Source organism: Rhinocladiella mackenziei (assembly GCF_000835555.1).
Source record: "Rhinocladiella mackenziei CBS 650.93 unplaced genomic scaffold supercont1.8, whole genome shotgun sequence".
NCBI lineage: Eukaryota > Fungi > Ascomycota > Eurotiomycetes > Chaetothyriales > Herpotrichiellaceae > Rhinocladiella > Rhinocladiella mackenziei.
Genome location: NW_013550597.1, coordinates 852,855 through 875,637, shown reverse-complemented (window position 1 = coordinate 875,637; position 22,783 = coordinate 852,855). Strand labels below are relative to the sequence as shown.

Here is a 22,783-nt window from a genome sequence, read left to right as displayed (position 1 = left end):
TCAGCGTGCCCCTCACTTGATTGCGAGTGTTCGTGGCAACCAAGTAATACCAATTGCAGACATGGGCTCCATTGCGAAACAGTTGAAGGCGGAAGCCGTATATCCTACCGCCAACCCGATGTTCGTTCAATTCCCGAGTAGGAGGAGTGTAGTGCACAGCACCAAGGGCATGGTGGCGTGCACGCAACCTTTGGCCGCGGAGGCAGGCCAGAGGATATTAAAGATAGGAGGCAATGCGGCGGTATGTACGATACCCAAAATTTGTGTCTGGAACCATGGCTGATAGTTCCCTTAGGATGCCGCCGTCGCCGTCGGTATGCGCAAATCCTGTGTCTTTTAGGCGTGACCCTTCCTCTAATCTTCTCTCCCAGCCGCTGCATTGAACATGACCGAACCGTCCTCGACAGGCATAGGCGGTGACATGTTCTGTTTGTATTTTGATGCGAAAACCAAGAAAGTGCATTCTCTCAATGGATCGGGACGCAGCCCCAAGAATACAACTTTGGAACAGGTCAGGAAAGAATTGGACATGTCAGCGTCTGCACGAGGCAAGATTCCCTTCAACAGCGCACTGGCTGTTACAGTTCCAGGTGCCGCTGCTGGATGGGTGGACACCATTGAGAAGTATGGGAGCGGCAAGTTGAGCATGGAACAGATTTTGGCCCCGGCAATCGAGCTGGGAGAAGAAGGGTTTCCCGTCAGTGAGCTTGCGGCATCATTTGTGAGTGTGCTCTCCGGGCTACCTCTACATCTTGACCTCGGGATTGACATGTTGTCGTAGTGGCAAGCTGGAGAGGACGACTTGAAAAATGCATCGCCGAATTTCCGGGAGATGCTCAAGAGAGACAAAAATGCAGAGCTATTTGTTCGCGCTCCCCGCGCCGGAGAGATCCTCAGAAACCCCTGTTTAGCGAAAACGTTCAGGACGTTGGCGGCAGAAGGGAAGAAAGGGTTCTATACCGGAAGAGTCGCCCAAGCCATTGTCGACGTCCTCAAAATGATGGGTGGGCATATGGAGCTGTCTGACCTCGAGGACCACATGAATCGGGGACCATGCGAGACCGAGCCCATCTCACTAAAATTCAGGGGTCAGAATATTAAGAACACGGCATCACAGAGAGTGGCAAATGGTGTTGCGGATAGCCACTTTGTCGAGCTTTGGGAGCATCCGCCCAATGGGCAAGGGATCGTGGCCCTGATGGCCCTTGGGATCCTGGAAGAACTCGAAGCGACCAAGAAAATCCAAACATTTGCCCAAGAAGATCACAACAGCGCCCCATACTTGCACGCGGTGATTGAGGCCCTCCGCATTGCGTTTGCGGATGCCAGTTGGTGGGTGACCGATCCGGATCATAGCCCTGTCTCACCTGCAGAGATGATCTCTCGTCCGTACCTCGCGGAACGAGCAAAGCTGTTTAACAAAGACAAAGCAGGGAACCACGCGAAAGGACAGCCGGGGCCTAGCCCGGCACAGAACCATAGTGATACCGTCTACTTCGCGGTGACAGATAGGGAGGGAAACGGAGTGAGCTTCATCAATTCCAACTATGAAGGGTTTGGATCGTGCATCATTCCCCAAGGCTGTGGCTTTACACTGCAAAATCGTGGGTCGAACTTTGAGCTGGGGCCCGACAACCATCCCAATATTTACAAGGGCGGCAAGAGGCCGTATCACACCATCATTCCGGGACTGCTGACCCATGGAGAAGAGGTTGAACGGGAGTTGCATTCTGTATATGGCGTCATGGGTGGTTTCATGCAGCCGCAAGGCCATGTTCAGGTTCTGCTCAACATGGAGGTGTTTGGGATGAATCCCCAGCAGGCACTCGATGCTCCTCGAATATGCATTGGTGCAGGAATGCCGAAGGCTGGGGGAGAGACGCAGATGGGCACGGTGTTTATAGAAGAAGGGATCGATGAGGCGGTGGGCACGACGCTCAAGCAGATGGGCCATGATGTCCAAGTGGTCAATGGTTGGGGAAGAGCCAAGTTTGGGAGAGGACAGGTCATTCGGCGGCATGTTGATGAGGAGACGGGAATGGTGGTGTTTAGTGGTGGAAGTGACATGAGAGGAGACGGGTGTGCTTTGCCTGGATAGACGCGAGGTTGAGTTTAGAAATATGATGTTGTTATACCATTCGACGAGGCTGCCGCACTCCTTGCTTTTTGTTTTTAGTCCTCATAGTTTATTAATGGGTAGGTCACGATAATATTTCATCGGCAGTGCAACGCACTGTGCATATCACGAAACATTCAAGCCATTCAATCCCTACCGCGGCCCCACCGGACGGAGGATTTCCCTCGTATTCTCTTCTCCTCTCTTCGGTACGGGTATTGGGTTCTTATCTCAATCCTACGGGCTACTCCTTGGCTGACCTGCCTCAACTGGTCAAGCGAGGACGATCCCTCATCAACAAGCTTTTCGAAGCATCAAATGGCAGCCATGGAAGCTCTCTGGCTCTTGCGAGGGTCTCTGGTAGCTTGCCGGAAGCCCGTCTTTGCCGCGTTGCTTCTTCCCTTCTCCTCACTGGCATTCTTCGAATTTGATCCTACCAATCCTCAGACCCTTACAGCTGGCCTCTGGTGGAGAATTGCCTGATAGCAGGTTAGACTGGGTCACCTCTTTATGCAAGGATCCTTTTTCATCATTACTGCTTCAGTTATAACCCAGGCACACGATCACACGTTGGACGAATCATCTGTCCAGATAACTGCTAGACTACCATGCTTGACAAGATTTCTGCTGATACCTTACAACTACCTTGTACCTTGTTTCCACCGCGCGCGTCATCGACAGGGAACAGAACTTACATAGCTCCTCACACAAGGTCGCATCGCGTTCTCAACTGGCCTTGCTCTGCAGCAATACACTCAGTGCGACCTCGGCTCTCGCCGACCACATCTGGTGAACCGATTGGATTCCTTTATCGGTCAGATCATTGATGGACTCGGACGGTGACCACAACAGTGGAGAAATGATTTCATTGCGGATCGTTCAAGGTAAGCTCTCCATGTATGATGCATCTAGCATTTCCAAGCTCGAGGAGGGGAAAGCTTCTCTACTCTTTTTTTTTTTTTTTTTTTTTTGGAAAGGGGGGGTTATTTATTTATCTACCGTCCTCCCCTCTTGGTGCGACCGTGGTTTCGTGCAGTCTTTTGTGAACATTTGCGAGTCGTTGCTCTCTTGCGCAATCATGAAATTTTCAATCGTTGCCGTGGCCTTCGGCCTTATTTCCCTCGCTTCCGCGAAAAGAAGTCCGCAGCATGTCGGGAAAAAGCTTCCAGAGATCAAGAGAAATGTGGCTCCACGAGCAGATACCGGCCCCGTGCAACCCGAGAAACGAGCATCGCCGTCTTTCTTGACAGATTTGACTAAAAGTACGTTTGTGATTGATAAAAGGAGGAGGAAATGGTCATTAACACACTTTCAGAATATGTCGTCAATGGCAGCGCAATTCCAGACGTCGACTTCGATGTTGGTGAATCATATGCCGGTCTCATGCCTATCTCCGATGCCAAAAACGCGTCGGAGCTTTATTTCTGGTTCTTCCCATCTACAAACCCGGCTGCGTGTAATGAAATTCTCGTCTGGCTCAATGGAGGTCCAGGATGCAGTTCCCTGGAAGGATTTCTTCAGGGTGAGCGAACAACGAACAGCACTCGGGTAGAAGGCGCGAAGTCTGACGCTGAACAGAAAATGGTCCCTTTTTGTGGCAATACGGTACATACAAACCGGTTCAGAACAAGTGGGCGTGGACCAATTTGACAAACGTCGTATGGGTTGAACGTGAGTCTCAACAACAGTTGAAACCGGTGGGCGACACTGACCCATTATTTGATTTCAGAACCCGTGGGAACGGGCTTTTCTCAAGGGACTCCTACTGCCACCTCCGAAGAAGACGTTGCCGCGCAATTTCTGGGTTTCTTCAAGAATTTCGTCGACACCTTCGCCATGCAAGGTTACACCGTCTACATCGCAGGCGAGTCTTATGCCGGCTACTACGTCTCTTACATCGCCGACGCCATGTTCAATGCCGACGACAAGGAGTATTATAACATCAGCTCCATCATGATCTATGACCCGAGCTTGAGCTACGATGTCCTGCAGGAACACATTCCCGTGACTGCCTTTGTGGATTTTTGGGGTCCGGCGCTCGATCTGAATGCGACTTTCCTCGCCCAGCTCCACAATATGTCTGATTCGTGTGGATATACTGCTTTCATGGACGAATACCTCACATACCCTCCCAAAGGCATTCTACCGACTCCTCCCAACGTCGATCTCGACGACGATTCATGCGACACTTTCGATGCAGTCTTCTACGCCATCTCCGAAGTCAACCCGTGCTTCGACATCTATCAAGTTTTGACAACCTGCCCGCTCCTATGGGATGTGCTTGGCTTTCCCGGTTCCTTTGACTATGTACCCGAAGGCGCCTTCATCTACTTTAACCGCACCGACGTCCAAAAGGCCATCAATGCCCCAATCCAAGAATGGCTCGAATGCACCAACGTGGACGTCTTTGTGAATGGCACCGACAACTCCCCCCCCTCAGCGTTGAGCGTTCTGCCCGGCGTTATTGAAAAGGCTGACCGGGTCATCATTGGCCACGGCATCGCTGATATGATTTTGCTCTGGAACGGCACCCTCCTCGCAACGCAGAACATGACTTTCAACGGTGCTCAGGGTTTCTCAGTCCCTCCTGGGGAATGGGACGACTTCTACGTCCCTTACCATACGGAATATGAGAGTCAATTGGGCACCATTGCTGGCGCGGGTGTGATGGGCCAATATCATACGGAAAGAGGTCTGACGCTGGTAACGGTGGATCTTTCCGGCCATATGGTTCCGCAATACGCTCCGTCGGCCGCTTATCGCCAAGCTGAGTTCTTGCTGGGGCGTATCCCGACTTTGGGAACGGTTGGACCATTTACGACGATGCCAGACGAGAGCTACTAATTTCTCTCCAAGAATGGAACATAGGTGTGAGTGAAGGTATGAGGAATGACAAGTACAGCATCTATCATGTACATATGAAAAAGACATAAACGGGTATCGCGACGAGGAGCCCACTAGACAGAGTGGGCTGGGTCGCTCAGCCGAATGCTCCAGTCCACTACAAGCACATTCTGGGAACTTGACCATCGCGACACTGGAAAACCTTTGGAAGGACCGGATCTTGTACAAATACAGAGAGTAATGTCGGAGATAGCTGAGACAGAGTATCCGTCCGCTCGTGGAGACATATATGTGGGCTAACTGCATTTCGCGATTTAGATGATCTGTTTCCTCCATCAAAATTTTGTGACATGACTCGAGCGGAGGGGGTGGAGCAGGCAAAAAGTACCTGATGCTCTATCATAATTTTTCAGGTAGGACACCGTTCCTGTGACGGGCCAAGTCCTAATGTGCCAAACGAGCTGGGTGTGTTTTCGAAGACAACTGGGTCCAGACCCATCCCTCCCAGGTCAACCAGACATCCAGAACAGCACATCTAGGCACAGAACCTAGCCGTGACATATTTGGTCAGTGGAGTTGCGTCCTACGGTATTTTCGCTCCTATGACTAAATGGCCTAAGGCTGCCTGGTCTAATGGAGGAGAGTCCAGGGTGAGAACAATATATTCATGCTTCGGCACTTTGACACCACTAACGACAAATACCATAACATTGTTCCCAAGTCTCTAGCGTCTGGGAGATGATTTCATGTAGTAAATTTTCCTTTCCATCCCTTAAGACTGCCGACACACCCGGCTAGTTTCTCCAAAAATTTCAACTCTGTAAAGGGCAGCAAGTTTCGAAAACAGAGGGAAGAAATAAACCAAAAATTAAGAAAATAGGGGGAGAAACAGTCATTCTCCCAAATCAACTGTCACAGATCATCGGCCGATTCAATTGTTCTCCTTGTGCGGTAACAATGAGGATGATAACATTGCTAAAGAGGACGTGTTGAATGGCCCAGAGCTCCGGCCACACCTTCACCATTTGAGCCTTCTGGTGGCTCACACAGTGGGCAGACATCGTTGTGTGGAGATGACAGCTCACACCGAGGCTAATTTATCCCAGTCTCCGCCCTGCCCCGTGTCGGCCGTTGAATTTGGGATGGATGGTGATGTCTGGTTCGTCTGTGGTCCTGTTTTGGTGCACGCCGTCATCAGGAGTCTTGCTGGGGGGATTCTTAGTCGTAGCAGCATTCGCACTGGAGACGTTGTCTTTGGAAAGTTGTTGAAGCGACGCGTCGGACATTTGGCCTAGCCACTGCTTTGATCTTGCACCAGCCGAAACTCTTCTGGCTGATATCAGATCCCCAAGAGTCGCCACGACAATTTGATGTGCATCTTCAAGCGAGTTGACATCCCCGAAGGTGTTCACTCGCTCCTTTGTAAGTGCCTCTGTAGCCTCTTTGCAAATGGCAAGGCATTGTCTGATGCTCTCAAGATCTTCAGGAGCTTGTTGGATGCGAGGGTCATTTTCGTCCAAACCTTCCGCAGGGGTCGACTGGTGTAGCAGTTTCTCAATTCGATGATTGGCGTCCTGCAGAAGCAATTGGAGTTCAGAGATGGTGAAGCTAATTCCAGTTTTGCAATCATTCAACTTTTCGCTTGTAATTATATGGGCTGGGCTTGACCGTGGACTTGTTGCAGCCGGCTTATTCCCGTCGACGCGATTCGTCACACTGGCAACGATCTCCGCTTGGACTTGGGCTAAGTGATTTGCAACTCGTTTGCAGACATCGAGACAACGTTCAATGCTCGCTCTTTCCTCTTCAGCTGCCAATGGACCGGGATCATTGAGATCTGCAAGAGATGGGGATTCTCCCTGTTGCGATGAATTGGCCAATTCTTGGTCATTTTGTTGCAAGATTTCTTGTAGATCTGAAGTGGTATTGTCAATCATCTCCTTGTACTGGCGAAGGAGTTGGGTCGTCACGGTGGTATACCGTCTGCCGAGTCAGCCGTTGCCACAAAGCTTCTGAGATAACCACGGACTCACATATTGACATCTGCCAGAGCAATAGCGATAGTAGATTTGTACGCGCCGATGACATTTCTAAAGCTACCAATATCTTTACCCCGATACGTCAGCATGAACCAGTCACGAAAGCTGGTTTTATCTCTGCTGGAACGGGCCGTGCATTTTTCGATAATCTCCGCAAATGCTTGACATGCCTCGCCACATCGAAGAAGGGGCAACTTCAAAGCTGACAGATCGACTTGATCGTCATCATTCAGGGTGCTCTGCAGTGACTGTAGTACATTCTCCAGCGCCTGAAGTTCTTCTTTGAGCTCCCGAACGGCTCTGGCTTTGTTCCGAAAGCTCTCGATGACTTCATAGAGAGTCTTGGTCGACTGAATCGCAAAAGTTGTCAACGCCAGAAGGCCAGATGCCAGGCTTATCGGGTCCGCCATGATGCAGGCAATGAAGGGGGGTGATGGATATAGGGAAGAGAAATGGGATCAAAAGGTGTGGATTTCCGGATATATATAACTTTCAGCTCCCAGGTAGCGCGCGGCTAACTTGTTGCCCAGTAGCGGTCAGGAGTAGGCCGCCTTCATCATTGCAAACGCAGCGTTTATAAGTCTGGAATCTAGCACGTCGATAGAAGCAGGGTGAAAGTGTTTCAAGTCAGATGGGCCGAGCAAGAGTGGGGTCCGTCCAGCGCCTTTGGCGCCTAACCCACTGATATTCCGCTATTTGCTCAACTGCAATGAAGAGGGCCGGAGGAATCACCTGATTTCTCCGATGGAATTGGACGACAGAACGGCCGGGACTTACAAGGTCATGTGATAGATGATCGTTATATCGAGTACATACAAAGTTGTCCGCGTCCGAAGCCAATGATCTTCATTGCCGTGAGAAGGTCATTTCACGTTGAATGTCAGCCTACACGTGATTCTCACCCAGCTCGCGCCAGCCAGGGTCGAGCAGAGGGCAAGCAGAGCGAGGATTCCCAAAACTTTTGGCTCTTCTCGCAATCCCGGATGGTTGAGCAGGTTGTAGCACGGATTAAACTTGACTGCGGGAAACATGGGTTCATCTTCGTCTCCGTGTTGCCATCTCCGGATGACGCTTCGTCGTTGACGTCCACCCCAGCCTGGGCGTCATCGACATGTGAATTTCGAATTCATGTAACCTGGTGCATCATGAAACTTCGCGCACGAAGCCTCGACCCTCTGCCTCTGCGACTGTGGTCGAGTTGGGTTGTCGGAACCTCTGGTATATCTGCAGAGTGGTGGGCCATAAGTATAGTGCGTGGACGACATAGGCTGAGATCATGATCAGCATCATCGAGCTCCATCCTCGCCGCCAGACAAAAAATAACAGAGCAATCACGGCTGCTACATCGGTGGAGACAGCGGAGATGACCATCAGCGAAACGGGATCATTGTAAGAATTGGAGCTCATTGTCTCAGCCAGAGGTTTGTGCAATCCAGCTATCAGGCTGGAACTGTCAGAATGCTTTCCTTGGGTCCGTAGAAGATTATGTGCTCGCATTTTGGGTAAATTTACCAGGCCGTAGCTTTTTGGCCCCCAAAGTTTATAACGTATCCAGTGATATCAAATTGACTGGGTCTGTTGTTTGTGATGTGGTTGCTGTGGTTCTGTGGTCCCAGCGCTTTCTTGGTCCGAAATCAAGAGGGAGACACATAGTCTCATTCGTCACCGTACTATATCCCATATCAACCACTGGCATGACCGTGTTTGGCGAAAACTATCTGCATGACAGCTGCAGCGTGCTATCTCTGGGAACCGCAACAAACCTTTACTTGTGATTGTGGGCAATGAAGTTGCGTCACACCTCGAACCACCCGATGAAACTATAGAGGGTTGGTCTTTGCCGGGGGACGAGTATCCTGCTTCCTGGGGAAAGTCTCAGTCGGATTCAACTCTCAACAACATATATTCTCGTACGTCAGTTACCATTTCTTAGCTGCTCGCGGCGATTAGTATCCGCATGGTTTACCCGTCTGTTGGCGGGGGACCTTCCAGGAGACTCGAGATCGGCCATATGGGAACTTGGAATTTCGGTGCGCTTAACATTGATCCTATGATAACAGTGGTAGGAGATGGACGTAACACGTACGTTCTCATCAACAACGTCCTCATAATCGGCGTGTTCCAGCTCGCTTACCGACCAGCTACTTCCTATGCAACTCCCCTATTCACGTCAGAATCTGCTTCCGATACGATAATGCCTTCACTGAATGAGTTGAGCATGAGGCAAAGGCCCTGAAATAACTCATATGGATCTCGGAACATGTCGGGTAAGTAAACACCCGAAGAGTAAAACCTGGGGCGTTGAAACCAGCCCTGCTAAAGACTCCATGATCGCAATGCGTTTCCCTCTGTTCCTCGTCGTCCTCCATCATAGTGCCCGAGGCTTTATTAATAAAGGTAGAGAGCAGGCAATTGTCGCCCAGCATTGTTGGGGAGAGTATATTGTCACCTTCCTCTGTTTTGGGTTGAGATGCTCAGTCGGAACCCCGTCGGCTGAGGCCTGTGCTTGCTCTGACGTCAATTGTGGGTGATTACAATTTTGCAACACTGATGCGATGGCTCGTTGCTGGGGCAGGCCCTCAGCACAAGGTGGTGATTAGTGTTGCCTTCGAGAAGGGGGGAAGTGGTTTTGGTTGTTCGTTGCCCGGGGGCAAAAAAGGGGGGACCCCTTTTTCAGATCGCGACGTCGGCATTCGCCCACCAGGGAAGCAGGCCACCTAAATTGGCACAATAAAAATGTCATTGTACCGTATATTCACCAGAATTGGCGAGGCTGTTATCAATGGTCTTATCTAATCGATAACCCAGTACTCTTCATCAGGTGCCTGAGTTGCTTTCTTCCATCTTTCAACACAGAAAGGATGGAACAAGTTATCGTGAATCACACTATCCGACACAGAAACTCAGCCGAACTGGCCTGAGTCTCGCTCCCTCGAAGGTGTCCCACCGTCAGATTGACCCCACATCCAAATTCCTGCGCTACGGTCTTCGGGGATCGTGGGGCATCTTCGGACTCACTTGTATTTCCTCCAGAAAATGGCAAGCTTGAAGAGACGGAATCCAGTCCGCTATTTGCTGACTGATGCAATTGATGCCATTGTTGAATAATCGTACGATCAACACCGAATTTTGCCATGTTCCTTACACCTCAAGGAATCTGGTGGAAATGCCGAAATTTTGAAGGATGCGAGAACGGTGTTTTTCGGTCAAAGTCTGCCGACTAGGATTGGCCGCTCTCGACTTGGCTCCCTTGTCATCTTCAGATTCGGCATGGCGTAGGATCCTCGATGTGGATGGGGCTGACACTTTCATAATTTCTTGGTAGGTAAGTTGGCCGTCGTGTTACGGCCAGGAGAAAGGGCCTCACGAAGCTGGATCCCCGGGCAGAGACCAATAGCTTTGTGGGGTGACAGTTCGCGGCTTTTATTATTTTGGGACAAAGCCTTCGTTCTCGTTCATTCTGGTTCAAATACAGCCTTTCTGTCGTCGAACCAAGTCAGATTTGTATCCATTTTTTGGTACTTCAAGCACATTTTATCTCTGTCCTTCCCCGATCTGTTCAATTCAGTTATCGCCTAACAACTCGGCAACTATCGACGACTATCATTGGTCCTACTCCGCACGGAGTAATTCTGGGGGTGCATCTCATCAACTGCGATAGTTCCCTCGAAATACGTATTCGTCCCTCTGGGAGGGTGGAGATACACCGAACCTTTATTCGACCCGTGGTAACACGGCGCAGTGGTCAACCAAAGCAGCACCACGATTTATTTTCACCTCGATTGAGTCGAGGCACTTCCCTCTTCTGGCGGCGCTTCAACAAGATGAATTCCCTTGACGACCTCAAACATAGCCTCACAGAGGAGAAGATTAAAAATGGCAAGGCAAGGAGCACTCCCCAACTCCGACCCGAATCTACTTTCCCCTTTCCAGTGTGTGGTGCTAAACCAAATTCTAATACATTTTGCCATGAATAGCCAGATTTCAACGGCACGATTTCCCGCGGACCATCACCCAACCGAGGAGCTTCCGTCCGTGATGTCGACGCAATCGGACCGGACTCTGAATCGAAGCGGGAATGGCAGAAGAAACGTGGCATTGACCTCTCCAAGCAGGTCAAGATCGTCAAGTTGAGTCATATGCGATACCAGCATCCCGATCTAAATAAGATCACCACGTTCTTGAGAGGTGAGTTTTAACTACGTCACCAAAAAAAACCGGTGTTTAGTTTCTGGATCCCCTTTCTCAACCCTTCTCTTCATCTTCTCTGACCAATTCCCTCAGACTTCGGCATGCATGTTCTCAAGAAATCCGAAAACGAGCGATGGTATCGCGGCTACGGCCCCGACCAATACATTTACTATGCAAAGCAAGGACCCAAGAAATTTCTCGGCGGTGCTTTCGAAGTCGAATCGCGCGACGAGCTCGAGAAGGTCATGAAGGTACCTGGCGCGACCGTTCTTACCAATGGCATCGAGGAAATGACCGACGCCCCTGGTGGGGGATATATTGTCACAATCGCAGATCCTGAGGGATTTCCGGTAAATTTCATCTACGGCCAAGCCGAAGTCAAAGAGGAGAGGAAGAAGCCTGGTAAATTGGTCTTTAACGACGAGGTCGATAAGCCCCGGCGGAAGGCTTTCCAGAGATTCGAACCCGGCCCTGCTGAGATTCACAAGGTAAGTCAATCTTCAAGATATATTTCGCATCCCAGCGATAGTTGTCTCTAGGACCAGATCTATACGACACACGGACTGTTCCTGACTAACTGATGACTATGTAGCTCGGCCACTTCGGCCTCAATGTCGAAAACTTTTCCGCTCAAATGGACTGGTACACACGGTACTTCAACATCACGCCCAGCGACATCCTGTACATACCTTTGGACAAAATCGACCCCGAGACCAATGCTCCGGCGCGCAAAGAAGTCGCTGTCTTCGCCCACATCGACCGCGGTCAAGATCTTGTCGACCACCATACGATGTTCTTGACGACTTTGAGCCCTGGTGTCGAAAAGCACGTCCACCATAGCTCGTTTGAGGTGCATGACTTTGACACCCAAGAGCTGGGCCACCAGTGGTTGGCGGAGAAGAAGTACGAACCTGTCTGGGGCGTGGGAAGACATATTTTGGGATCGCAGATTTTCGATTACTGGTGGGATGTCCATGGGTTTATGGTCGAGCATTATGTGGACGGCGACTTGGTCAATGAAGATACGCCTTTGGGTTATGGGCCCGCAGGGCATGAGGGTTTGGCCGTCTGGGGACCAGAGGTGCCGAAGGAGTTCTTGGAGTAAAAGGAGATGGATTGTACGGGTGAACGCAAGAATACGGTGGACGGGACCATGTCCGATGATGAGCCAAAGCAGGAAAGGACAAGCTGACGGATGGGCCCGGAGTATTGAGCACTCTCATCTATATCGCCGAATCTAAGCCAACAAGATCCGAGGAGGGAGGTGGAAGAAGTTACGTAGGTACCGAAGCGACACGAAGAAATCTCGAGTTGGTCTTTCAAATCAAGAGAGCCTCTGTCGACACGTTGTTCTTGTACGGATATGTTGCAAGGAAAGCTGAAACGAATACTATCTTAGTATTAGTCGAAGTGTCCGTCCGTTTGTTTGATATTTCACCGTTCAATAACCTCTATGTGAATTGTCCTTCTCTGAGATCCGATTCTTCACAACCAGAAGACAAAAGAGGGGAATTGATACTAGCCACAGAATACTTGAAAGGGGAGGGGTGCACATGTGGTGAGGTTTCCAGAATGACGATATGGGAAAGGTCAAATTGTATATAGTCTTTCTATATTCTTTAATATCTCAGCCTCCTTTTCCCCTTGCCTCCGCGGCAACATCCCTTTTCCGATCACCCCGTCATCTCCCTCCATATGGGGCCCCCCATCATGTCGATACGGTCTCACCATTCTTCATACCTAACCTTATTCACCAACGTGCCAATCTTCTCAATCTCAATACGAATATCACCACCATCTTCCAGCACGACACGCGGATTTCGGAAGAACCCGATACCGGCGGGAGTGCCGGTGAGGAAAATCGTGCCGGCCTCAATGGTTGTGCCTTGTGACAAATACGCGATTTGTTTGGCGATGGAAAAGATCATGTCCCTAGATATTACGTGAATAAAGCATTCAACAGCTATATTTGAGATTACCTCGAATCCCGGATGAAACGTACTTGGTATTACCGTCCTGAACGGTCTGGCCGTCGTAGATGGCCTTGATTTTCAGATTCTGAGGATCGGGGATAGCGTCTTTGGTTACCAATACCGGACCTGTGATTCGGGCGAGTGTCAGCTGAGGTATGAAGAATGTCACCGCACATCTTGTGGTTGTCAAAATGACGAGGACGACATACCAAGAGGGCAACTCCCATCCAAACCCTTGGAGAAAGACCATTGCGTGGTCAACATCTGCATTGTCCGCGCAGACACGTCATTGCTGCATGTATACCCCAGCACATAATCCAAGGCTTTGTCTTCGGGAATGTCTCGGCCCGTCTTGCCCATTACCACGCACAGTTCTGCTTCGTAGTCACTGGTGCCGTCCTGAGCGGCTTTGGGAACGGGGATCGCGCTAGGATAGGGGTCGGCGAGAGCGGAGCGAGGTTTGGTGAAGAGGATCGGAGCTTTAGGGAGGGCCATATTTGCTTCCTATGGGTCCTTGGTTAGAACTTCGACTATCCTAAAACGCTGAAAAACAGGGGAAAAGGGGGTCTCCAGCCCCAGAGCAGAATCATCCGCGGGCAACGTTGACTGAGTTGACTGACCTTCGCGTGATCCATATAATTCAACCCCAGACAGCGAATATAGTTACAATCCTCCATCGAGACGGGCGAGAGCAATTGCTTAACCGTATAGATGTGCTTCGTGACTTCGGGGGCGAATATCGTGCCATTGATCAGATACGCTTCGATTTTTTTGCCCTCGAGACTATCGAGGCCGACATCTCTGCTCGTGTCGACTAGTTGGCCTAGATGGATTCGGTGGTCCTCGTTCGCAATGAAGCGGATGATGTGTGTGGCTTTGGACATTTTGGTGGATTGAATGCGAGGATCTGTTATGAACTGGCACCAGATGTCAATTCAGGCGAGAAGACAAAAGCAATTGAAAGAGAAAATTCATTCTCACGGGCCACTACCCACGTGTTGTGAACATGATCAGATTGAAGGAGAAAATGCCCCACGGTGCGGCTAGAAATCGGTCGGTCTCGCGATCAACAATTGCGTAACTCCGTAAAGGGAAGATGCACCGAAAGCAAAAGCAAACGGGGACTCTCTGCTTTCGGTGGGGGGAGGAGAATGCGAAAGAGAGGCACGGTAGTGTCGAAAGTGCCGGCGGGGGCAAATGCGGGAGGTGAGGTGAAACTCTTTTGAATGCCGTGGTTTGCCGTGCCGGTTTCAGGGTCACGTGAATTTCCCTATTGTCGGAAATGTTCTTGATGCATAGGTACAAGCAAGGTTGTTGAATACCCAAAGAATCAGGAATGAGTACAAAGCTATTCTCCAGCGTTTGGAAGTAGGAGAAGGTTGACGAGTCGGACCCTGCCATCCGAGCGGCTAAGAAATGACGGCAGGGGAAGAACGCCTGAGCTCGTAAGAAGGGCGAAAGACTCAAAGAGATCCAGTGCCGACTGAAGGCTGGTGAACTTGGCGGATCGGACGAGGATGTGCAGAAGCTCAGAGCGCATCCAAAACGAGACCGCGAATCTAAGCGCCGAAAATACCAAAGAAAGGTGAAGGAAGGGGTATGATGTTGATATGCTCATTACAGTTAGTATACCTGGATAAAGTCTTAGGTGTCGTGTGTACCAGCCAAACCGTGAAGAAAAGATTATGCGATACAATGAGTCTTCAACCGGCGCCGTAGAAGCGTTGTAGGCTTGGTTCGATTATCAAAAGGGTTGAAGCAGAGAACCCATGCTGTGTTGTCGCTACGGTTCTCGTTCATGGCCTCGAATGTTCGCCACAAGCAAGTCCTCTGTCCGATTGGGGTTATTTGAATCCCGAAGTATTTGTAGCCGTCGTCTCGCGAGGCAGTGTCCATCTGTCCACAGACGGTCCAGTCATTGAATTCGCGCACGAGCTTGTTCTAGAAGCCATTCCACCGTGAGACCAACGTCTTCGGTCGTGGTCAAAATCCGCACCAACTTGGCCCGTAGATTCAAATCGTCAGCGCCATCAGCTTGGACACCACGCAAATCCCTAATTTCGACTTGGCCTCCCTGACAGATGTTCAAGGACAAGAAAATGAAAGGGCTTTGCATTCCTCTTGCGAGCGACCCTCGTAATGGTACAAAGACATCAAGTCTGGCCTTGGAAATATCAGAAATTACATCCAGACTCAAATCGACCGGCAAAACCTCGTCACCTGGTAGCGAGCCGTTCGCTTTCAAGAAAGTCTCAAGTTGAGTGCCGAGAGGCTTCATGTTGCTACGTTTCAAGGGGCGATCCACGGTGTCGGATGCTCTCGTCTTGTCCACATTGAAGGTCGTGGACGCGTTCCATTGATCCACGATCCCATAGTCCACCAGACTCCGCAAAATACGCCAGACCAGGGCGTATTGTCGGAGGACCGGCAACATGGCTGCTAGTTGCTTGGGATGGGTAAATTTCAGCTGCTTGACTGGGTAACACCAAAGAGGGGCTGCATGCTGAGCAGAATGAAGGGCGTAGGAATGCTGTCGAAATCGCGGCGGGTCTCCCACATCAGTAGTGGTGGGTAGCGACCTCGGCCATCTCTCCTCACGGCTGGTTTTGGCACCACCAACATTCGTCACGTTCAGGTGTGGTTGCAGTGCCATTTGATAGGTCACGGCCATTTCTTGATCCATCTCCAGCATTGCAAAGTCCACATTAAGGGATGCTACAATGTTGAGCGGGAGATAGACTTCTGGCCGCAGAGAACATTCGAAGTGCATCTCCAATCCACCCTTCATGACCCGATCTGAGTTCCCGGCATCATGAGCAGGGTCTTGCCAGTCTGGCTTGAGTTGCTCAGTTTCAGGGCCTAGTGTTGCCGGCGCTTCCGCCATCAAGACCTGCTCTGATACCCATTGTCTGGCCAGGACTGTTGAGGGTGCTCCTGGCGCGCAAGAGATCCTCGCGGCGTAGACGTCGGTAGAATCGTCCATCGTGTCGTCCGTGTCGCTCTCGGATCTCTGTTCGACATCTTGTTTGCCGACCCAGTAGTCCAAAGACAATCCTAATCGGGGCTTTCGGTCGATTGAAGGTCTGCCTATGGCACCGTTCCTGATATGGTGTCGAACGGGTCGGTTCTTCCATCTCTCCTTCTCAGCATTCCAGATCTTCTGGAAAGCATTGTATAGGTCCCGAACAGCTTCAAAACAGGGTGCCCCGCCTTCAATGTGATCTAACCGACTGAGGTACTGTAAGTTGGATTCAAAGGTGTCGAGACTGGTCCATTGTGAAGTACCATCTAGAACACTCCAAGGTCGTAAATTGTCTCGGAGAATCCCTGTCCCTTCCTCTTGTAGTTGAGGTTCTTCACTGTGCTCCTCGCTACCAGGGGTGTTGAGTTTGAGACCGACATCTTTAACGTAATCTCGGTTGTCGGCGTCAAAATTGATCTCGAGGTCGACCGCGTTGCCAGCGATCGTAAGATTTCCCTCATCCCACAGGGTGGTGAAACCTTGCAGCTGGGCTATTCTTTCCACTCCTTCACGTGTGATGCCACGACCGGCCACCCGAGTCTTGAGTGTGTCCGCTACAAATTGAGCTCGATGTAATCTTTCGGCATCTGGATTGACAGGAGCAGCGGGAGCTCTAATTGAGGTTCCTGGCAGGTTGGTTGTAATGCCCAACCCGTCTCCACCACTACCCAAGGGTGTCAATCCTGTCGGTCCCAACGAGGCGATAAGTGCTGTAGCAGGAGAATTAAGGGCAAGGAGGTCGTCGTGGATGGCGGTGGCAGCCAAAGGCGTAGAGGATGGTTGGGAGGAAACACTGACATGATGGGCATGTCCGTGAACTGAAGCTGGAGTTTTGACAGCGGGAGACTTGTGGGCAAGTGGGCGGTTAGCATTACTCGAGGTTCCGGGTCGAGGAGAGGCCATCAGTCTGTTTGGAGTAGATAGATGAGGTTTGGGAGTTGAAGCGGTCTGCGATTTGGTGGGTGTAGCCATGACGTTCTCAATGTGTGTGTGAGACGCATTTCACCATGCGCACGAGTCAGGCCCATCATCGGTGGTGATGGAGGTGGGACATAGGGCCGACAGGATTCTTTCTCTTGAGGCATGAAGTGAAAAGGCACTTTCCACCTCCTCTCCGTCCTTCAGACGAGGTCTTTCGTGCAAAGACTACCGAATTCACTTTCGCATGTGTTTGGATGCGGTTTAGGATAATTATTCTAAATAGGAAGCTCAGCCGAATGGCGGTGTTAACCCGAATTCTTAAGGACAAAAGACTAAGCTAGCAAATTTGAGATGGGGTGGATTTCCATTCCCATACAGGCCAGCACGACTTTCATGATGAGATACATTCCTCCTCTCGCAATTCGGCTGGGCGTACTTGAGTGTGTTTCTTCCGTGAGACGGTCAATCAGATATCACTGTGCGTTCCCCTTAGTTGGGCCACCGTTGTGATCAACCGACCATCATATCCATTGATGCCAATGGCCTTTTGGCGTCTCTGGACAATGTCGTCTCTAGCTTCAGGGGAATGGCAACCTGCCGTTTCAAGATTCCCTTGTCACGGCAGACTTCTCTCTTTCCGGCAACGTTGTTGATGGATTGATCTCTGGCAGCCTCATCCCAAACCTTTCTTTCAGAGTTCTCTAAGGTCATTGAAATCGTCCGGTCGGATCTGAGACAAGAAAGTGCTATTACTTTGGGAAGTGGCCGTGGGTCTCGTCGAGATCAACAGATCGTGTGGGGAATTGGATAGAGCCAATAGAGTAGAGGTAATTGGCACGGGCACCCTGGTGGGAGGTCATGGGGCCATCGCGTTGGAAGTTGCCATACCTGTAGGCAGTGCGAGGAGCATTGACCGGGAGTTCTTGGTAGTTGACTCCCCGCACGGTGGCGGTGAGTATCAGGACCGGAGGAGAGATGAGATTTGCAAGACGGGTTCAGCAGAAGGTTCAATGCTAAGGGGGCAAGTGAGATGGATTGAATACTACTGGCTCGATTTCGGCGGAATAGTTGATGGCGTTTTCGTTCGAGGAAATTCACCGACCTTGCGGACAGGGAATTGTTTCCGAGCCCGGACGTGGGTCAGGCCAAGGACGTTGATGCCGTGCTTCCCCCAGACCTCTTCGACTTGCTTGGGAGTCATGGTCCGGATCTCCACAGACCACTGGGGACAGTCACCACATTCGGTAGCCTTGTACAAAATCCTGTTGGGAGGACTCAGGAGACTTGGTGGGGGATTTTTCTTAGGCCAAGGACTTGGGGCCTTGCATGAACTCCAATTACCCGCCTGCTCGACGGGCTTCATGGAATGGCGAGAGTAAACATGCATGAATCGGTAGCCATTAGGAATACCTCGAGGATAGACTCGCGGTTCTGAGACCAGCAGTCTCAGAACTTGGTCACGTCATCAGCATGTGTCATGTGCATCGAGGGATCTCTCTTTGCGTCTGAATGAATTGAGAGAATTGGGCCTGGTCCCTCACGAAGAAGATCAGAGCGTTAGTGGCGACTCTGTCCGAGTTGCTTTCGTCGGTTCTGAACCTGGCGGCGAAATCTCTGGTGTCCTGAGCGCAGTCATGAGAGCCAGACTCACCACCGCCAACAGTGGAGAACCGGGCTGCCATAGGGGCATTTCTTGCCTCTGGCGTTCTTCAGGCATAGAACTTTCCTCTGTCAAATTCCCGTAGTTCCTGTTGGAAAACCCTGGCTTTTCTCGGGTCCTTTTCGCCTCCATGTAGGTTTGCTGGGGTCATTGCTGTCATTTCACAGAGATGCTATGATGTATGTGGTAGGCATGCCGAGATTCTCCTTCGAAGCTGGAAACCAGCCTTGTAATTTTGGCCGTAGTCGAAAGAGCATTCGGTCCCAGCACTGGTGATCTGCTCTGTCACGTTTAGGGTGCAGAGATTTTCTATCAGATATCTCTGTTGAACGATAGTTTGCACTCCTCGTCGAGACATCGACGTGTGGGAGCGGAACCTGGAGCGAAAACAATCCGTCGTAGATCCTTCGGGTGGATTTCCTCAGGATGCAGGAGGAAATTGAAGCTCCATATGCCATGTATAAACAGCATGATAGCGTCACATGCGGCCTGCCAGAGTCGTATGGACGTGCCCCAATCAAGCATCCGTATTGTTCACATTTTGATCACTTTTTATTGCTCTCCGCTGCCTCTTCGGCCTTCAATCTCTCAACCAATTTCCTCCTCATAAAATCGGTCAATCCCAAGATTCCATCGTTCGTACAAATCCTGTATGTCCCACTTGGCTGATATCTGCCATGTCCATCCACAAAGTTTCCATTGCCATCGACTTCTACGCTGCCGAAAATGTCTTCTGGTTCAGCTATGCGTCCAAAGTCCGGAATGTGTCGAAGATCTGAGACATGGACCCAGCCGCCTCGACCGGCACTGCCATGACCGCCCTGATCACTAGCGCCCGCGGAGCCGGTCTCTTGTCTGCGGATGGTCTGAAGGAGAGAGGCGCCCGATGAGGAAATCATGACTGCAGCTTGGGATTGGACCGTGGAATCGGACGAAGCGTTTTCACCGATTACGGCGTTGAGGATAGGGATGAATTTCGGATTCTCGGTGAATGAGGATGGTGTGGGGGGGAGTTTGGTCGTGGAGCCAATGGCTAGGGATGGGGTAGGTGGTTCTGTAGGCAGGAGGGAGAGGAGGTGAGACGATCGAGAATTGGGGTCCGGGAAGACGTACTGTCGCCCGGTATGTTAGGAGTTGAAAGATAGATAATGGTAGGAAAGAATGGCCTTACGATGTGAGGGTTGGTGCTGAGAGTCGAAAGCGAGCGAAGATGAACGGAGAGACGTGTTGCTTGCCGCATAAAGCGCGTCGTGGTGATAGCTATATTCATTGTAGATTCAGGGGAGGTTGATACAAATTGGTCTTTCTCGTCATGGGCGCATTATCGAGATACAAATCCGCCCCGGTGCAGAGCAAATAGTTCCAAAGAAATTTTTTGGCCCGAAGGACGAGAAGTTCTGGTGCTCCCCGGCATTGGATGACGTCCTTCTGCTTGCGGATGTGCCGCTTATATAATGCTCAGCCTTGCACCCCTGGCGTATTCCTGAGACAAATTGCATGTTGACGGAGCGTTCAATCGAAGATGAATAACCCAATTGGTAGAACAGAGAAGAAATTAATAAGAGATGTTGACGTGCTTACAGGACTATCATTCAGTGGCGACCGCTACAATGGCTGTAGGCCTTCCCCCTTTTTCTGGGTCGTAAAAGTCCGTACAGGGCCACCTTTTTCAAATTGCAACTCTTCTTCGGCGTCTCCCCCTCAAACCTTCTTCATATTCGGCATGCCAATCTTCTCAATCGCTTTCCCATCCACCCACGTATCAACCTTGTCGGGGTAGAAGCACAACATGCCCATGATCAATGTACTCTCCACGATGGGATTCTTATACCACCACACAACATCCTTATACTCCTTCCCATTCACCACGGCGTTATAGTAGCTTGCCTCACCCTTGTACGGGCAACCTGTATGCGTCTCGCTGGGCGTCAGGTATTCCCATTTCACAGCAGTACGCGGCAAGTACCAGCGAGCTGGAAAACCGGTTTCCCACAAGGACATGACGCCACCTTCCTTGCTTGTGTCAGCGATGCACACGCCGTCGATTTCAACGCGCACGTGGCGACCGGTGGGCAGGATATCGACGCGGTGGAATGGGTCTTTCGGATGATAGCAAATCTGGGACTGTTCTTCGTACCAGGCGTCAAGGGCCTTAAAGTCGATCTTCACTAAGCCCGCGAGGTCCGAGTTGGACGAGTCCGGAACAAGGAGTGTCGGGACGGATTTTTCGCCCACGCTCAATTGCGATGTGGAAGACTGGATGCCCGACAGGGGCTTATTATCTGTGAAGGTTGCGGTGTCGAGGAAGTCAGATCGGGGGATCCAATATTGCGGGAAGTATTTGTGCTCCCAGACAAGTTTGGCCTCGGTGGTATCGAAGATGAATTTGCCATTTAGGATTCCCCGAACACGTTTCCCAGTGGGGACAATCTTGGGCTGGAAGTCCAGGTTTGCATTGAAGAGCTTGGATGCCAAATCCGCGAGGCTTGAAGAGAATGGATGCGTCAGCGGATCGATGATAAATATGATGATTTGTTCAAACGTACTCAGACATGTCTCGAATTGACCTGGAGGGTGATTTTTGATTCAAGTTGTTGGCAGTGGATAGATGACCACGGGCCAGCTGTAAGCGGGGGACGGATCTGAACGCCAGATCTCTGGTAATGATTATTGAAATTGAAGAGGAGAAGCCGAAGACACCTGTGATATTGTTCTAGATATACGTCTTATCGTAGAAGGGGGTCTGTGAATAGCAATCGACGTTAATATTCAATTACTAAGGTCCAAGCCAAAGGACGACGCCCATTCGCTCTTAAAAATAGGCAAGAAATGGAGGGCCCGGAGCTATACGCGCTTGGCAGGCGACCACTTAGCACGCGATGATCGCCAATGAATCTGGAAAACACACCATCGATGGCGAGATCATGGGTGGATAAATGGTTGTTGACGCCATGTTGTGTCCAGGGCACATGATGATATCATGTGATATCACGTGACGACGAACCCTGCGCGTAAGAGGAGTTCTCTACCGCGACGTAGCACAACCCTTTGGCCCTCCCGGCTCCTATACTTGTTGGATGGCGTTGAGCGGGGATGCGGGTATCATATGGAGGGCGATCCCCAGAAAGCTGAAATCTTTCTGTTCTTCTCTTGCATGGATCAGACGTAAAACTTCCCTTTAGGCGAAGGGGGAGGATATTTGAAATGCTTTCCCAGAGGAAAATTTGCTTCGATATTCGTTATCCATAACTACCCTATCCCACTACTACTCCTAGTCCCCATTCTATTCAGTCGTAACGTATATGTATACTAGGCTTCTCGTACGCCATACATGATGACGCTATGCTTGTTTCATAAGATGAGCTAATAATGGCGTTCCTGTGCCACACCCGCTATGAGTTTTGACGAGCTGGCGAGAACGGTCCTCCGCTCTCTCAAAACTTTCCCCTGATTGACCTCCTCTCTCAATTCGACCGAGAACGGATTCCAGGACGTGTTGTCCCCGCAAAGGGGCCCCGGAGCCCACGGCATCTCTAAAAATGCACTAACCCTGCCGATGACCTGACCCGTCTCGACGTCTAGACATTTGGGGTCGGTACTATTGTCAACATGAACTACGGAATATCAGACGAACTCTGGAGATTCCATGTGCCGCACACTATCTGAGAGAAAGCAAAGGCTGAAAATGGAGACGTCCAAGTGAAAGAGCAGAGATGAAATTCATTCTTTGGCGGGAATGAAGATGCATGCGTGATGTGAATTGAAATCCCACAATACAAAGTGTAGAAAACTCTCAAAAAGGAGCTAAGTGGTTGAAGAGATCCATAATATCGGCCAGCCCTGCCATCGTGAGCCCAAAAGCAGAAGGGTCCGCAGAGACTTTGGGTATTTGGTCTCCCAATATATGGTGGGAAGCGCCCACTGCACACCACAGGGTCCATTTGACCAATAGGATTGAAGCACAAATACGAGGCCGCTTGGTCAGCAATAGACTGCCCGTGAATCCTGCTACCCATG

At 50.6% G+C, this 22,783-nt stretch overlaps 8 protein-coding genes across 8 annotated transcripts; 3 read left to right on the top strand and 5 right to left on the bottom strand.

Annotated features, from left to right (window-relative positions):
* Window positions 1-61: 61 nt before the first annotated feature.
* On the top strand, window positions 62-2,098 carry Z518_09923 (gamma-glutamyltransferase; the record flags this gene model as incomplete). The annotated part of the gene is made up of 4 exons (XM_013412540.1): window positions 62-241; window positions 296-314; window positions 372-721; window positions 782-2,098. 4 exons carry the CDS (start codon window positions 62-64, stop codon window positions 2,096-2,098), a joined length of 1,866 nt encoding a protein of 621 aa, XP_013267994.1.
* A 1,096-nt stretch (window positions 2,099-3,194) lies between these two features.
* Window positions 3,195-4,960, top strand: Z518_09922 (uncharacterized protein; the record flags this gene model as incomplete). The annotated part of the gene is made up of 4 exons (XM_013412539.1): window positions 3,195-3,378; window positions 3,432-3,638; window positions 3,695-3,787; window positions 3,846-4,960. The coding sequence occupies 4 exons, from the start codon at window positions 3,195-3,197 to the stop codon at window positions 4,958-4,960; spliced, it is 1,599 nt and encodes a 532-aa protein (XP_013267993.1).
* A 1,097-nt stretch (window positions 4,961-6,057) lies between these two features.
* On the bottom strand, window positions 6,058-7,409 carry Z518_09921 (uncharacterized protein; the record flags this gene model as incomplete). The annotated part of the gene is made up of 2 exons (XM_013412538.1): window positions 6,058-6,943; window positions 6,994-7,409. 2 exons carry the CDS (start codon window positions 7,407-7,409, stop codon window positions 6,058-6,060), a joined length of 1,302 nt encoding a protein of 433 aa, XP_013267992.1.
* Window positions 7,410-10,823: 3,414 nt separating this feature from the next.
* Z518_09920 (uncharacterized protein) lies at window positions 10,824-12,295 on the top strand (the record flags this gene model as incomplete). Its single annotated transcript, XM_013412537.1, has 4 exons — window positions 10,824-10,931; window positions 10,977-11,187; window positions 11,284-11,678; window positions 11,783-12,295. 4 exons carry the CDS (start codon window positions 10,824-10,826, stop codon window positions 12,293-12,295), a joined length of 1,227 nt encoding a protein of 408 aa, XP_013267991.1.
* A 619-nt stretch (window positions 12,296-12,914) lies between these two features.
* Window positions 12,915-14,047, bottom strand: Z518_09919 (uncharacterized protein; the record flags this gene model as incomplete). Its single annotated transcript, XM_013412536.1, has 4 exons — window positions 12,915-13,122; window positions 13,193-13,289; window positions 13,373-13,667; window positions 13,784-14,047. 4 exons carry the CDS (start codon window positions 14,045-14,047, stop codon window positions 12,915-12,917), a joined length of 864 nt encoding a protein of 287 aa, XP_013267990.1.
* A 1,031-nt stretch (window positions 14,048-15,078) lies between these two features.
* On the bottom strand, window positions 15,079-17,157 carry Z518_09918 (uncharacterized protein; the record flags this gene model as incomplete). The annotated part of the gene is made up of 1 exon (XM_013412535.1): window positions 15,079-17,157. The coding sequence occupies one exon, from the start codon at window positions 17,155-17,157 to the stop codon at window positions 15,079-15,081; it is 2,079 nt and encodes a 692-aa protein (XP_013267989.1).
* A 2,154-nt stretch (window positions 17,158-19,311) lies between these two features.
* Z518_09917 (uncharacterized protein) lies at window positions 19,312-20,036 on the bottom strand (the record flags this gene model as incomplete). Its single annotated transcript, XM_013412534.1, has 2 exons — window positions 19,312-19,878; window positions 19,938-20,036. The coding sequence occupies 2 exons, from the start codon at window positions 20,034-20,036 to the stop codon at window positions 19,312-19,314; spliced, it is 666 nt and encodes a 221-aa protein (XP_013267988.1).
* Window positions 20,037-20,467: 431 nt separating this feature from the next.
* Z518_09916 (uncharacterized protein) lies at window positions 20,468-21,320 on the bottom strand (the record flags this gene model as incomplete). Its single annotated transcript, XM_013412533.1, has 2 exons — window positions 20,468-21,251; window positions 21,313-21,320. The coding sequence occupies 2 exons, from the start codon at window positions 21,318-21,320 to the stop codon at window positions 20,468-20,470; spliced, it is 792 nt and encodes a 263-aa protein (XP_013267987.1).
* Window positions 21,321-22,783: the final 1,463 nt, after the last annotated feature.